Source organism: Bipolaris oryzae, assembly GCF_000523455.1.
Source record: "Bipolaris oryzae ATCC 44560 unplaced genomic scaffold scaffold_23, whole genome shotgun sequence".
Taxonomy (NCBI): domain Eukaryota; kingdom Fungi; phylum Ascomycota; class Dothideomycetes; order Pleosporales; family Pleosporaceae; genus Bipolaris; species Bipolaris oryzae.
The window spans coordinates 36,113-49,005 of record NW_006911299.1 but is presented as its reverse complement, the minus strand read 5'-3'; the positions used below and the strand labels follow the sequence as shown (position 1 = coordinate 49,005).

General features: G+C 52.9%; 4 protein-coding genes across 4 annotated transcripts; 2 read left to right on the top strand and 2 right to left on the bottom strand.

Annotated features, from left to right (window-relative positions):
• Positions 1-425: 425 nt before the first annotated feature.
• Positions 426-5,299, top strand: COCMIDRAFT_34087 (uncharacterized protein; the record flags this gene model as incomplete). The annotated part of the gene is made up of 3 exons (XM_007686834.1): positions 426-3,144; positions 3,203-4,938; positions 4,991-5,299. The coding sequence occupies 3 exons, from the start codon at positions 426-428 to the stop codon at positions 5,297-5,299; spliced, it is 4,764 nt and encodes a 1,587-aa protein (XP_007685024.1).
• Positions 5,300-8,300: 3,001 nt separating this feature from the next.
• COCMIDRAFT_87470 (uncharacterized protein) lies at positions 8,301-9,432 on the top strand (the record flags this gene model as incomplete). Its single annotated transcript, XM_007686857.1, has 3 exons — positions 8,301-8,685; positions 8,740-9,178; positions 9,237-9,432. 3 exons carry the CDS (start codon positions 8,301-8,303, stop codon positions 9,430-9,432), a joined length of 1,020 nt encoding a protein of 339 aa, XP_007685047.1.
• An 862-nt stretch (positions 9,433-10,294) lies between these two features.
• On the bottom strand, positions 10,295-11,155 carry COCMIDRAFT_87489 (uncharacterized protein; the record flags this gene model as incomplete). The annotated part of the gene is made up of 1 exon (XM_007686856.1): positions 10,295-11,155. The coding sequence occupies one exon, from the start codon at positions 11,153-11,155 to the stop codon at positions 10,295-10,297; it is 861 nt and encodes a 286-aa protein (XP_007685046.1).
• A 974-nt stretch (positions 11,156-12,129) lies between these two features.
• Positions 12,130-12,612, bottom strand: COCMIDRAFT_87475 (uncharacterized protein; the record flags this gene model as incomplete). Its single annotated transcript, XM_007686855.1, has 4 exons — positions 12,130-12,165; positions 12,223-12,325; positions 12,450-12,501; positions 12,558-12,612. Coding segments are annotated over 4 exons (246 nt in total), but the record flags the coding sequence as incomplete, so codon positions are not given.
• Positions 12,613-12,893: the final 281 nt, after the last annotated feature.

Genomic DNA, 12,893 nt, shown 5'->3' with positions numbered 1-12,893 from the left:
GCGCGTGGCTGTTTCTGGCTACATCGTGCAACACCACGAGAACATCGACCGTTTGGGCCCCCTGAAGCACCCCCCGCAACCTTCAGCGTAAACTTAGTTTAGACCGACTGTTTGCTGCGCGTGTCATGCCATTGCAAGACGCCTTGATTCGCCCCTAGCATTTTGTGCAGGCCTTTTGTACATACACAGCACATTGCGTATGCCACATCGACGACGATACCCGACGGCCGTATCCACGCTCCATTCCGCTACTGAGCTTTAACTTCTCTGGGCCGAGCCATCTGCTGCCACGCCAAGTGCCTCAAGGCTTCCAATCGTTCCCGTCTCTTGGGCGGAAAGCTACCAGGGCACCCCCGGAGCATGCTCCATTGCTCGAGTGTGGAAGGTTGCACCACCCCGACATCTTCGCTTCGTCGCATCGAGCCATGGCCGACCACTTGTACCTTGACGGTCCACCTTCTACACCTCCAGGTCCCTCGAGGACAAACCGATCGAACAAACCAATGAGGGCGCTCAACACCAACCAGCCGAAGCAGGAGACTTTCTTTGACGATGCGACTCCAGTCGACCGCCTAAGCGACAACGCAAAGCACAATCCCGTGCGCGACTCTCATGACCTGTCATTCACAGAGGCCGGTGTTAGAGACTCGGTCGTGGATAATATGCTTCTGTCACTGGATCAGTTTTCTTCAGGAGGCTTGTTTGGCGGCAGCTCAGGGCCTCGATACCAAGGCTACGGAGAAGACGACTTCTTCTTGAGAGACACATCCTTTCGCCCACCCGGCGCGCGCCATCGAGGCCACACGTACACATCGTCGCGCTCCTCCGACTACGACCCCGACGACCACTCGCGATACGCCGCGCACCACTCTCGCGCGCGCCGAAGCAACAGCAGCAACAACATTAGCATGCCCATTTCGAGAAAGGGGAGCACACGAGACATTCATTCAAGCAGACAACTCAACAACTCATACGGGCAGCTTGGGCATCTGAGAGGGGGAAGCAAAAAGGGCAGCATGGGTAGCGGATCCTCGAGCATGGATTTTGGCCAGTCTGGTGTCTTGGGCAACCAGCGGCTCGGGTTTGGAAAGCGCTCTGCGAGTTTTGATCATAGCAATGCAAGTGATCGGGGGCGTATCTCACCCCTCAAAGTGGAGTCGGTCTTGGACAGAGGCAGGGTCGCCTATCAGAATTACCACGATGATTACGACGCAGCACCTGAGCCCACCATTCCAGCTGGCCCTCGAAGGGTCCAAGAAGCGCCTCAGTCCCCGCTAGCACTTCCCCCGCAACCCCCCTACGCAGTACCACAGGGCCCTAGGCCCGGACGCAGAGGTAGCGTCCACTCAAACACTAGTTACAAGACCTTGCGCAAAAACAAAAGTCAACCCGGGCCAAGCATGCGAGCACAGGCGGAGGAGTTTGTCAACGCGAGCAGATTACGAGAACTTCCCCCTGTGCCGGCCTGGCACGATTCATCGGCACCATCATCGAGCGTAGCTGCTAGAGTACCATTGTTTCCTCCGCAACCCCCAGCGGCCTCCAAACCTGGCTTCTTCCGCCGTGTCTTTGGCGGAGGCTCTGCAAAGCCCCAGCCGCAACAGCAAAACCCGCCACCTCTGTCAAACGCGTCGCAAACCGAGCCAACGCCGGCACCCAGCAGCAGACCACAAGCCGCAGATGTCAATTCGATATACTCGGCAAACCGACCGCGCACAACACCAAACACTGGCAGCCAAGCTCCCGTCCAGACCAAGACGTCAGCAAAGGCTCCTCAAACCGCGACGTCATCTTCGCATGCAGACACGCAGCCGCTGTCACAACCACCAACACTAGGCAAGAAGCCCTCGTCCTTCTTCAGGCGTCGCAAGAAGTCAATTTCTGAAAACACAAGGCCCCCGGTCATGAATCTTGAGCATTCGCCGCCGCCGAGACCAGTGCTACCTGCGCAACCCAGTCCAGGTATAAGCAGTCTGCGCAAGGTTATGAACCCTTACCTGAACGAGTCAGGACGCACCGGAGACAGAGTCCCGAGAGATGAACAACAGTCTGGGGATGACGTTGCAGACAGCGAGCGACCACAAGGCTTCTCTCCCAACTACAAGCCCCACAAGGACGCAGCTGTCCGCACGGTCAACGCTGACGCTCCTGGCAACGATCAGACGCCACCTGCATCTCGCCATGAACAATTCAAGGCCTCTCATTTGAATAGTGCAAATACACCCAAGCTGAAACTCAAAATGAAACACGGCAAATCAGCCGCCCTGGCTCCACAAGAAGACAGCTTCCTTGCGGATAGTAGCAGCGGTAATGAGGATCAGAGTGGTCGTGCAACACCAACAGGAGAATGTAGCGGTGCAGATGATGTGCACAAAGCGAGCATGGGCCCCACCTGGTCATTGCCCAAACAGGCAGAGGGAAGGAGCAAGCCGGCTGATGATCAGCGGCCCGACCAACTATCACCCCATGAGAACCCAACTTCGAGAAACGGATCTATTTCACAGTCGGCATCCGAAGTCGAGGACGACGGCTGGATCATTACCGAATCATCAGACATTGTCTACTCGTCAGGCAAGAGGAGTGCAGCTTCAAAGCGTGTATGGCTCGACACCACCGTGCCGGATACTCTCGGTGATACTACTGACGATCTGAAACTTCCTTTGGAAGGCACACGCTCATCCGAGCTCTCACTTGAAAAGTCGCTGCCTTGCTCTCCTGATACCCGGACGCCAACCACGCCCAATGAGATTTTTCACTCTGCAACTGAACTTCCCATCGTACAGGTAGAAAGCCGAAACTCTGAATCCGACACCATGCCTGCGGCTGTTCAAGACCGATCGATGCACAGTGAGCCTACTGACGCAGAGCGTGGACGTGCATTGCAAATCTACAGCGGAGACGAATCTTCTGGTCTCAAGGCACAAGCTGCTGCCATGTTGGGTGATGTCACCCTTTCAAGCACACGGACCCGAAAGGCCTTTATGGATCTATTCGACTGGACCGGATTCAACATCCTCGCTGCCATGCGTGACCTTTGCGGCAAGATTATCCTCAAGGCCGAAACTCAACAGGTTGATCGTATTCTCATGAGCCTTTCAGAGCGCTGGTGTGAGTGCAACAGCAACCATGGTTTCAAGGCAGTCGGTAAGTAACCTGCACACCTTCTTGTCCAAACGGGTACACACGATTAATCCGATTCCAGATGTGGTGCATACTATTTGCTATTCCATCTTGCTTCTGAACACGGACCTACATTTGGCCGACATTGAATCAAGGATGACCCGCAGTCAATTTGTTCGCAACACGCTTCCCACTGTTGTGCGTGTATGCCAAGACGCAGTCAAGGCTGCTGGCGAAGAAACACTAAGACCGCAGTCGACCCATCTCCGCAGACCTTCCTTGCCCTGGAATGAACGATCGGAACCAAACTCTCCCGGTCCTGAAGTCACTAACTTCACTGGAGATGCTTCCGAAGAGCCCGCTGAGGCTAGGAAGACCCGTAGTCGACTTTCCATTCGACCCCCTGCTAAGAGCGGCAGCGAAACACTGGTTTCTTATGACGGCACAGGATCAGAGTTTAACACGCTCGTCAACACGCCCTACAATGGCCCCATGAAGGGTTGGGAAATGCAGATTGAGACAGTGCTCAAGGAATTTTACGACTCCATCCGCAAACAACGCCTGCCGCTCCATGGATCCTCGGACCTCGTCGTTCATCATCAGCCTTCCAACAACAATCTTTCGGTTACTGGGATGCTACGTCGGACCCCAAGTGTGCTTAGCAAAGCGCCTTCGGACAATACTAGTTACCGAGGCAGATCACAGAATGATTTGCGTAGCATGGGCAACCGCTGGGCTTCTAAGAACCGCTCAAAACAGAGACTGTACCCTTCGTCTACTGTCGCATCAAGCCGCACAAGTCTGGATGATCAATCTGTATGGAGCCCTGCTGGTTCCAGCACTTGGAGTCGATATTCGTACGGAAAGACCGGCACATCAATGTCAGTGGATTCACTTGGCTCTCATTTCGCGCATGGCGATTACCAGCAAGCTATCGGCTTTGCCAATGCTCTTAGCCAAGCCATTATTCGTGAAGAAGGCATGACTATTGCCAGCGACGAAGAATTCTCTCGTGTCGCTCCTCTCTTGGAGGATGAGAGTCTTGAGCTTGTTGGAGCGCCATGGGCGAAAGAAGGTATTCTTAAGCACAAACGACACCTCGAAACAGTGGGTCGGAAAGCCAAAGACCGCACTTGGAACGAGTGCTTCGCAGTGGTTGAGAAAGGCTGCATGCGCCTGTTTTCTTTCAGCATGAACTCCAAGGCAGCGAGGCAGAAGAGCAAAGGGAAACCATCAACTGGTGGTGTCGTAGGTGGTGGTAACTGGATGGATAATGCCGAGGCCCTGGACAGTTTCCAACTGCGACAGACGATTGCAAGCGCACTACCACCTCCTGGATACTCGAAGACTAGGCCACATGTTTTCGCTCTTTCACTTCCCAACGGCGCCGTCCATTTATTTCAAGTTGGAACCCCTGACATTTGCCGGGAATTTGTGTGTACTGTCAATTACTGGTCTGCCCGTCTCTCCAAGGAGCCCCTGACTGGTGGTGTCAGCAGCATGGAGTATGGCTGGGGTGAGAACGTCATCAACCCAGCCTTGATTCGAAGGGACAGCACACCGTCGGTGCAGGGGCACATGCCTCGTCCGAGTGTCACAAGCTCTCTTCGTAGTTCGATGGACCATGCCACTGGCGCCCCCAAACCCAGGCTTCCTGGTGACAAGGTTGTCCTCTCTGACTGGAGCCCACCGGCGTCGAGCATGATGGCTAGCACTCTTATGGAGGTGGATCAGCTCAGAGCCTTGACTGATTACGTAAAGAACATTGAGAACGAGCTCTCCCATCACAATGAATTGAGAGCGCCTCTGCTTATAGCGGTAAGTCTTGCCACCTTTCGTATTCGGAGCAGCTGCTGACTAACAAAACCAGTTCTCTCCTCGCCACCCCAATGCGGCAAAAGCCATGGCCAACTGGGAGCGCAAGTCGCAGTACCTTCTCCGGGAAATCGTCAAGTTCCGGACGTACATTGACACTCTAGCCAATGCACAGGCCCAGAAACAGAAGATCTATGCCGAGCGCGAAGCTCGCGAAGCAGAAGCGGACGAGACGAACAAGGATGGGGAGTCGAGTGGCAAACTCAATGAGGATGATGGTGCGAATGAAGCCTCCAAGCCTTGTCCATCCGAAACCTCACCCAGTCCTACCCTGACCACCCCTTCTACCCTTTCACATGCATGAAGGCCATTACCACATGGCTTTGTGCATACTGATGATTAATCTTTGTTATGAACAGTTACCCCTTTAAGGTGCACAGTACGGCGTTTGCGGCTTCTCCATTCGTCGCGACCGAGCTTGAGACAACAGCGCCCTCATTCAGTGGCTTGAAGCCCCTCAACACTTTAATGTAATATGTACGATTTTGTACGTTTCGATATGCTTTTCTTCTTCTTTTTCTCCTTTTTGATTCTCTTCTCTTTCTTCCTTTTCTCTTTTCCGCTTTCTTTTTTTTCTCAAACGATTGCGTACAATGATCGTTAGAGCTGTTAGAATTGAGACGCCGACCCCATGTATCTTCTTGGTTCCTGTTTTTTTTAGCATTGCGTCGGACTCGGGAAACTTGATGGTGCATCTATGGTATCTATTTTTCGTACTGTTTGGTTTGAGCGTTTATTCATATGGACGAGGATTGGCCAATAGGGACGAGAGAAGCTTTGTTCGAATACTATATACCCCATGTTGCGAGACCCATACGACTACAGGCACTGCCCGCGCGCTTGACAGCTGGATGTGATACCTAAGATGCTTCTGACATGTCTATGATCTAAAAATGATGGATGACTGCATTAGCAGGCTGTAGGGCATACCGACGCCGTCGGTCAAGTGCATCGAGTAGGGCATCTTGCAACGCTCGGCTATGCTAGCTTAAGACTAATCATTCAGCTACGATGGTTCAAACAGAGGCACCATGCACCCACGGGGGACGAACTCGTACAGGGCAAGAAAAAACGTCCCAATCAAACGCGTCCGAGCCCTCGGTCCTCGCCGTTGGCGTGGAACAGGCAGCGCAAGCCACCAGACGGGCTGGACCCTTTTAGCGCCGTCCTAGAAGAGGTTTTCTGGATGGAGCTAGAGTGCAGGAAGGGTGTGCGGCAGTTGGATTCGGCCGTACGAGAGCGTGTGTTTGCGAAAGGGCTGGATAAAAAAGGTGAGTTGGCATGGGGTGTTGTGGACGGATTGGGAACTGGAGCTGAGTTGGAAAGGGTGTATTGTGTATGCGGGTATCTGTAAGCGGAAATGGAAATGTAGCAGGGACAGGGGGGTTGTCAGCAGCGTCGCTACGGAGGTTTGGAATCGACTAAAGGGGGGGCGGAAATAGGCGAGCGGAAACAGACATGGCTGTAGGGCGAGGGACGAGAGGAAAGAAGGGCCGATGGAAATTGAGAGGTTTTGTGGGCGGAAGGGGATTTGATGGGAGGGGGAGGGTTGCGAGAAGGCGTAGGAAAGTTTGGGTGCTTTGGTAAAGAACACGACTCGATGTCCACAGTAACACTCGCAGTTGCGTGCTACCCACTGAGTCGGTAAACATTAAGCAACACAACCCACCCCCCGGCTCTCCAGAACCGTTCTCACGGAAGGCTCGCTTCGAGCTCTTCGGCGATGCCGTCTGCTCCGCCTTGTGCCACGACGTCAAGCCACGAGGAGGCTTGACAGCGGCCCAATGCACACACACCCCACGAGTGTAAATTAAGCAGAGCGTGATAGTGGACAAATGGCAGCGCAGAGGTCCGATGAGACACGGCACTGGGGCATGGACTTGCAGATGGTGACAGACACGTAGGATCGCGCTGGATTGAAGGTGTTTTTCGGTCGAGGAACGGGACGTTGGACCTGACTTGGACATGGTCTACCTAGTCTACCAGCGTTGGAGGCAGAGATAAGAATGGTAGAAGAAATACGAGGTAGGTACGCCAATTGACAGCGAAACGTTGCAAGTCGTTAGCTGCGCTTGTTTCGGTTGCTCTGGCGGATCGAGGTTGGAGTAGATGCTTGGGACATGGTTAGTTACTGCAGGTAGATGGGACTGGAGATAGCGGCATGCAAGTCAAGCCGCATCGTGCACCAGGGGAGGAAGCGCCGTGGGCCCACTGCATGTCGTCGGGTGGCTGTGGTATTCATGTCCCTGTGCCGAAATCGTGCTCGTCAGGCGATGGTCGCGGCGTGGTAGTATATGTTTGTTGCTTGTTGCTCCTTGTTCCTTGCTCTTCCTCATCCTGCTCCTCCTGCTCCTCCTGCCGCCTCCCCCTCGGCTTCTTCATCGAAGTTAAGCCGCCAAGATACATGTGTGTGTTGGTGTCTCGAGTTGGCCCAGGGGGTTTGGAAGCTTGTTAATAATTCGGGTCGGTGCTGGTCAGAGCTCAGGCCTTACCCAGCCATTCATCCCTACCCACTGCTACTGTGTTCGTACCAGCAAAAGACCAAGCCCGCCGCCCCGCGCTACCCTACGTATCCACTCCAAAGATCATCTGCCGACCGAACCGTCAGCCGCACACCACCTTGCATCCTGCGACTTTCTCTGGCTCACCCTACCCTCTTCATTTCCCACTCAACCTAGCATCCCCCACCGCGGCGATCCCTCTTTAACCATTGACCACCATCCCCCCCAATCGGGTATTTCCTCGACGATCGCTCCGCCAAAACTGCGACACGCCAGACTTCCACTCTCCACCACCTCTTAGTTCGACATGTCGTATTATCCCGGACAGCAGTATCACGGCGGCGGCGGCGGTGGTGGCTACGGCGCACCTCCGCCTCAAGGTGGCTATGGCGGACCTCCCCCGCAAGGATATCCACCGCCACAGCAGAACTACGGCGGCCCTCCGTGAGTGGACACCAACTGGCTGCTCTTCGACAACCCGCTGACGTATTTCAGGCCTCCACAGCAGTACGGAGGATACAACAACTATGGACAGCCTACTCCTCCGCCACAGCAATACGGGTACAACCAGGTACGCACAGCACTTGGTCGAGAAGACACCAAAAGTCATAGTGGATTTTGGAAATTGGATATTGAGATTGAAACCGAAGAAACAGGCTGACAAGCACAGGGACCACCACCACAGCAGTACGGAAACTATGGAGGTCCACCCCAGCAACAGCCTCCGCAGCAGCCTCCACGGCCAGGCAAGTTCCCAGTCTACCCGGACCAAGACGGTAGAACTGACAGTCGCACACAGGCATGATGCCCACAGTCAACAGCAATCAATGGACACATGGAAACCATTCTGCTCCTCCCCCACCGCCCAGCGGCGCTCAGAACTTCGGCCACGGCGCGCCCAACGGTTACTCGTTCCAATACTCGGCATGCAACGGTCGGCGGAAAGCGCTGTTGATTGGTATCAACTACTTTGGCCAGCGAGGCCAGCTTCGAGGATGCATCAACGATGTTAAGAATATGAGCACATACTTGAACGAGTTCTTCGGATACAAGCGAGAGGACATGGTCACCTTGACCGACGACCAGCAAAACCCTATGAGCCAGCCGACCAAGGCAAACATTCTACGAGCGATGCACTGGTTGGTCAAGGACGCACGGCCAAACGATTCCTTGTTTTTCCACTACTCAGGTGCGCTGCGCTGAACTTGGCAAATCCAACCACAACATACTAACATTCATGCAGGCCACGGCGGTCAAACAAAGGACCTTGACGGTGATGAGGACGACGGCTACGATGAAGTGATTTACCCAGTGGACTTCCGCACTGCTGGCCACATTGTTGATGACGAGATGCACCGTATCATGGTTGCGCCTCTCCAACCCGGAGTCCGACTGACCGCCATTTTCGATTCCTGCCACTCTGGTTCCGCCCTCGACCTCCCATACATTTACTCCACCCAGGGTGTGCTCAAGGAGCCAAACCTGGCCAAGGAAGCCGGCCAGGGATTGCTTGGCATTGTATCGAGTTATGCGCGTGGTGATATTGGCAGCATGATTGGCGGCGCTACCAGTTTGTTCAAGAAGGCGATTAATGGTGACGAGGTGTACAAAAAGAACCTGAGGACAAAGACCAGTCCCGCTGATGTCATCATGTGGAGTGGATCCAAGGATACCCAAACTTCGTAAGTTTCGTGCCATCACAATGAGTACATAACACGGAATACTGACTTGAACAAACAGAGCCGATGCAAGCATTGGCGGTGAGGCCACCGGAGCCATGTCATGGGCCTTTATTACTTCACTGCGCAAGAACCCCAACCAGAGCTATGTACAGCTGCTCAACAGCATCCGTGACGAGCTCGAGGGCAAATACCAACAGAAACCCCAACTAAGCTGCAGTCATCCACTTAGTAGGTCTTGTAGGCCTGACGGTTAATCGAGGAGACATGCTGACTGGTACAACAGACACGGACCTCCTCTACGTCATGTAGATGTGCGTGAATGATGTAGAGCATGGACAAGGGAAAAGAAGAGTTTAACGGCCGTTCTATTGGTAGTGGCTGCAGCATTTGGATGGATATTTTTGGCATAATGATACCCCTAGCACCCCTTTTTTGAATCAGGGGGATGCGGGTAACGAAATGAAGGCGCAGAGAATTAATAAAAATGATAATAATCCAATCACATTGTGCACTTGTGATTGTAAAATGTGAATGTTCTGTGGCGGTGTGACACGAAGGATATCACATCACTTGTCATGCCGATAAAATAACGTTTCCCTTTCCAGTATTGCTTTTTTCCCCTCGTAACGAGACCACATGTGCATACATTCCGCTATTGAAGGGGTTCCTTTTTTTAAAAAAACAGAAAAAGAAACAAAAGGCGGGATCCTACCGTTATTCCATCACATGCCGATGTCGAACAGGCACAGGGATACTTGGAACCACACATAACTCTATTTAGTCTTTAGTTTTTTGTTTTTTTTGCATCCGTATCGGCATGTTCCGCCGCCCAACTCGGTTGATACTCGTCGTGTAATTTAAATACCGTTTCTATCCACAACCCGGCATATAGTTACCAGAGCCATATGATCTAGAAATGTATATGCATGGAGGATGGCATCTCTATGTAAACGCCGAAAAGAGAAAGAAAAGGGGAAAGAAGTATGAAATCCTAGAGAAGAGATAATTGTTCAAGCAAAAAAGAATAAAAAATCAAAAGTTCATGAAACCAATACTACTACTGCATTAAAACTCTCTCTGAACTCATTAACCCCCCGATTAACGAGCATACTTCATCTACTCAGTGACCTTATCCCGCCACGCCTTCCACTCATCCCACGCAAGACTAACCTTCTTCCCCTGATACCGCACAACCTTGATCTTGACAGCCCTCCACTCGCTCTTGCGGCCACCCCACCCCGCCTTGCGCATCAGACTAACAATCGTTTCCTCCTTGCTCCACCCTTGCTCGCGCGCCACATCAGGCAAGTAGGTGCTGCCGTAGCGACGGCCCTTGTCCGTGAAACTGATGCGCAGGCCGTGGATACCAACCTCCCAATCCATGGGGTCGTCGACGGGCTCAAAATGCGTGAGGAGCGTGACTGCGCACTCGAGAGATGGGAGTTCCTGCTTGGTGATGGGCGGGAAGCGCGTGTCGTCAAAGGCAGAGGTGAGGGCGTATGAGGAGAGGCCTGTGGAGAGGGGGAGGGGCTCAAAAGTGCCGATGCAGCCGCGAAGTCGCCTTTCCTGACTTCCTGGTGAGATGGTGTTCCAGGTTACAAATAAAGGGTGTTCCTCTTCCTCATCCTCGTCGTAGTCTGATTCTTGTTCTTGTCTCGTCGTCTTATCATCTAGGTTGGTTGTGCTACTGTTTTGGCTTGTCATGCTGCTGTTTGTTTCACTGCCGCTAGCTCCACTAGGTGTAGAACTCGCACTTGGCAGACTTGAAGAGCTGCTTGATGAAGATGGCGAGGCCAGGATGCGTGATATAGCAGCAGGCTTCAACGATGCGCCTGCTGCTTCAACAGATCCATCTTCTATCCCAGCGTTGAATTTTCTCCACATGACTTCGGTCTGGGCCAGACTCAGGGCAGGCCGCTTCTCGAGGCTCGCAACCAGGCTTTCAAAGCAGTATGCGCAGTGGGCTTGAGTCGCCATGGTGTAGGCTGTTTGGAAGGCGTGACGTAAGAGCGGGCGTAGGAATAAGAGGTAGGCTATTTGTAAGAGAATAATAGCAAAAGTGAGAGCATGAACAGGCTTCAACTTTATTCGCGATAGAAAGAAGCAAGGTATGACGGCGAGATCCAAAGATACGAGACGGGTGCCAGCTAATCGAGCTGCAAGAGGGCTGTGCAACCAGACCGGGAACCGGAACGGACTCGGCTGACCTACCTCTGCGGTGAGACGTGCAAGAGCGTGAGGAACGTATTCTTGTTGGTATGCAGTCTTGACGCTCTTGCATCGACTCTAGAGGGTCAGCAGGGACGGAAGGATGGCGGGATGGGAGGATGTGGGAAGAAGAGTAGATGTTGAGGTCACTCGGCTGCCCCACCTGTTCGGCAATACACGCGCTTGGAAAATCGTCACCTCAACAAGCAATGCCAGAGGGTCAGAAAGTAAATCATGTTTCATATTAATATTCAGTCTTCATACGCTACCTCTCGGTACCGTTTTACTTGTAAAAGCTGTTCTGAACCATAAGAAAAATGTAACCCCATCTTCATGCACACGTGCCCTACGGGTCAAAGGCAGTGTGTTTGGTAATGATGGGGTAAGTTGTTCTTGCCACGATAATTTTCCTTCAGCAGGTCGAGCATTGAAGAGCTCTGTTGCTGTACACACTAATGGCTGGGTTGAGGTTTGCACCTCGGTCACTCATCTCACTTACCTGGCTTTACGTTGTCCAGGAGTCGGCCAATGTAACACATCACATGGATAGGCGTGCGCTGGGAGAACCGAGCTGACTTTTCGACTTATTCATTGTTCATGCCTGCGGTAGGCGTGAAGCCACATGCTTCCATCCCTTGAGTTCGAAGCTGTCAAAGAAAGTCCGAATGCCATTGACGCCGACCAGATGTCTCATAAAGGAATCGAAAACCGCCATCGTCGCTCGCTCGTAGTCGTATCGGCCTTTATGCGCTCTCGCGCTTGCCCTCCTTAACCTCCTTCTGTGCAGGTGTTAGCAGGCCGAAGCTGACCTCGGAAAGTGCATTGTTGCTACGCACCAGAGCGCGCATGGTGCCGTGAAGCGCATGCCTGTGGTTCCTCCTGAACTTGGGGTCGGTTCCCTTGAGCGAAGGGTAACGGTGGGTCTTAGGCTTCTTGATACTGTATTGCAATCAATCAGTCGTTGCTCTCAGATTCATTCATCGACAAGCGTTCGATCCAACGACATGGATGGACCATCTGGGGGGATTATGGCGCGCGTGCAACCGTGGTAAGGGATGCGTACCCGTTTCGGTGGTTCTTCTTGGACTGGTTGTGCTGAGACGAGTTCTTGGATTCTGCGCAGCTGTGTTAGTCTTGTCGTACGCTCCATCGCGAGGCTTCGTCAACGTACTGGCCATGGCGACGGTTGTGGATGTCGATTTGGCTGTGTGGTATTGTCGAAGAGCTGAGGTTCTGAGCCACGAATTTCCACTGTGGTGTTTAGCGAGTAGAAAACCGCGCTAGCAACTCTTAGCGCGGCTCCCAGCATCGACCGCCTTCGGGTCACGATACCACCACCAACCCATTGTGGCTATTTCAGATCAAGATAATCTTTGCGATGAAGAGAATTTTTTTTGCAGGAGATATTGGTTTTTATATGTGCTTGCCGTTGAAATCTAACTAACATTCCCGCCTAGATGGCCGCTGCTCCAAATCTGCTTCTGCGCACCAATGCAGGACCCATTTC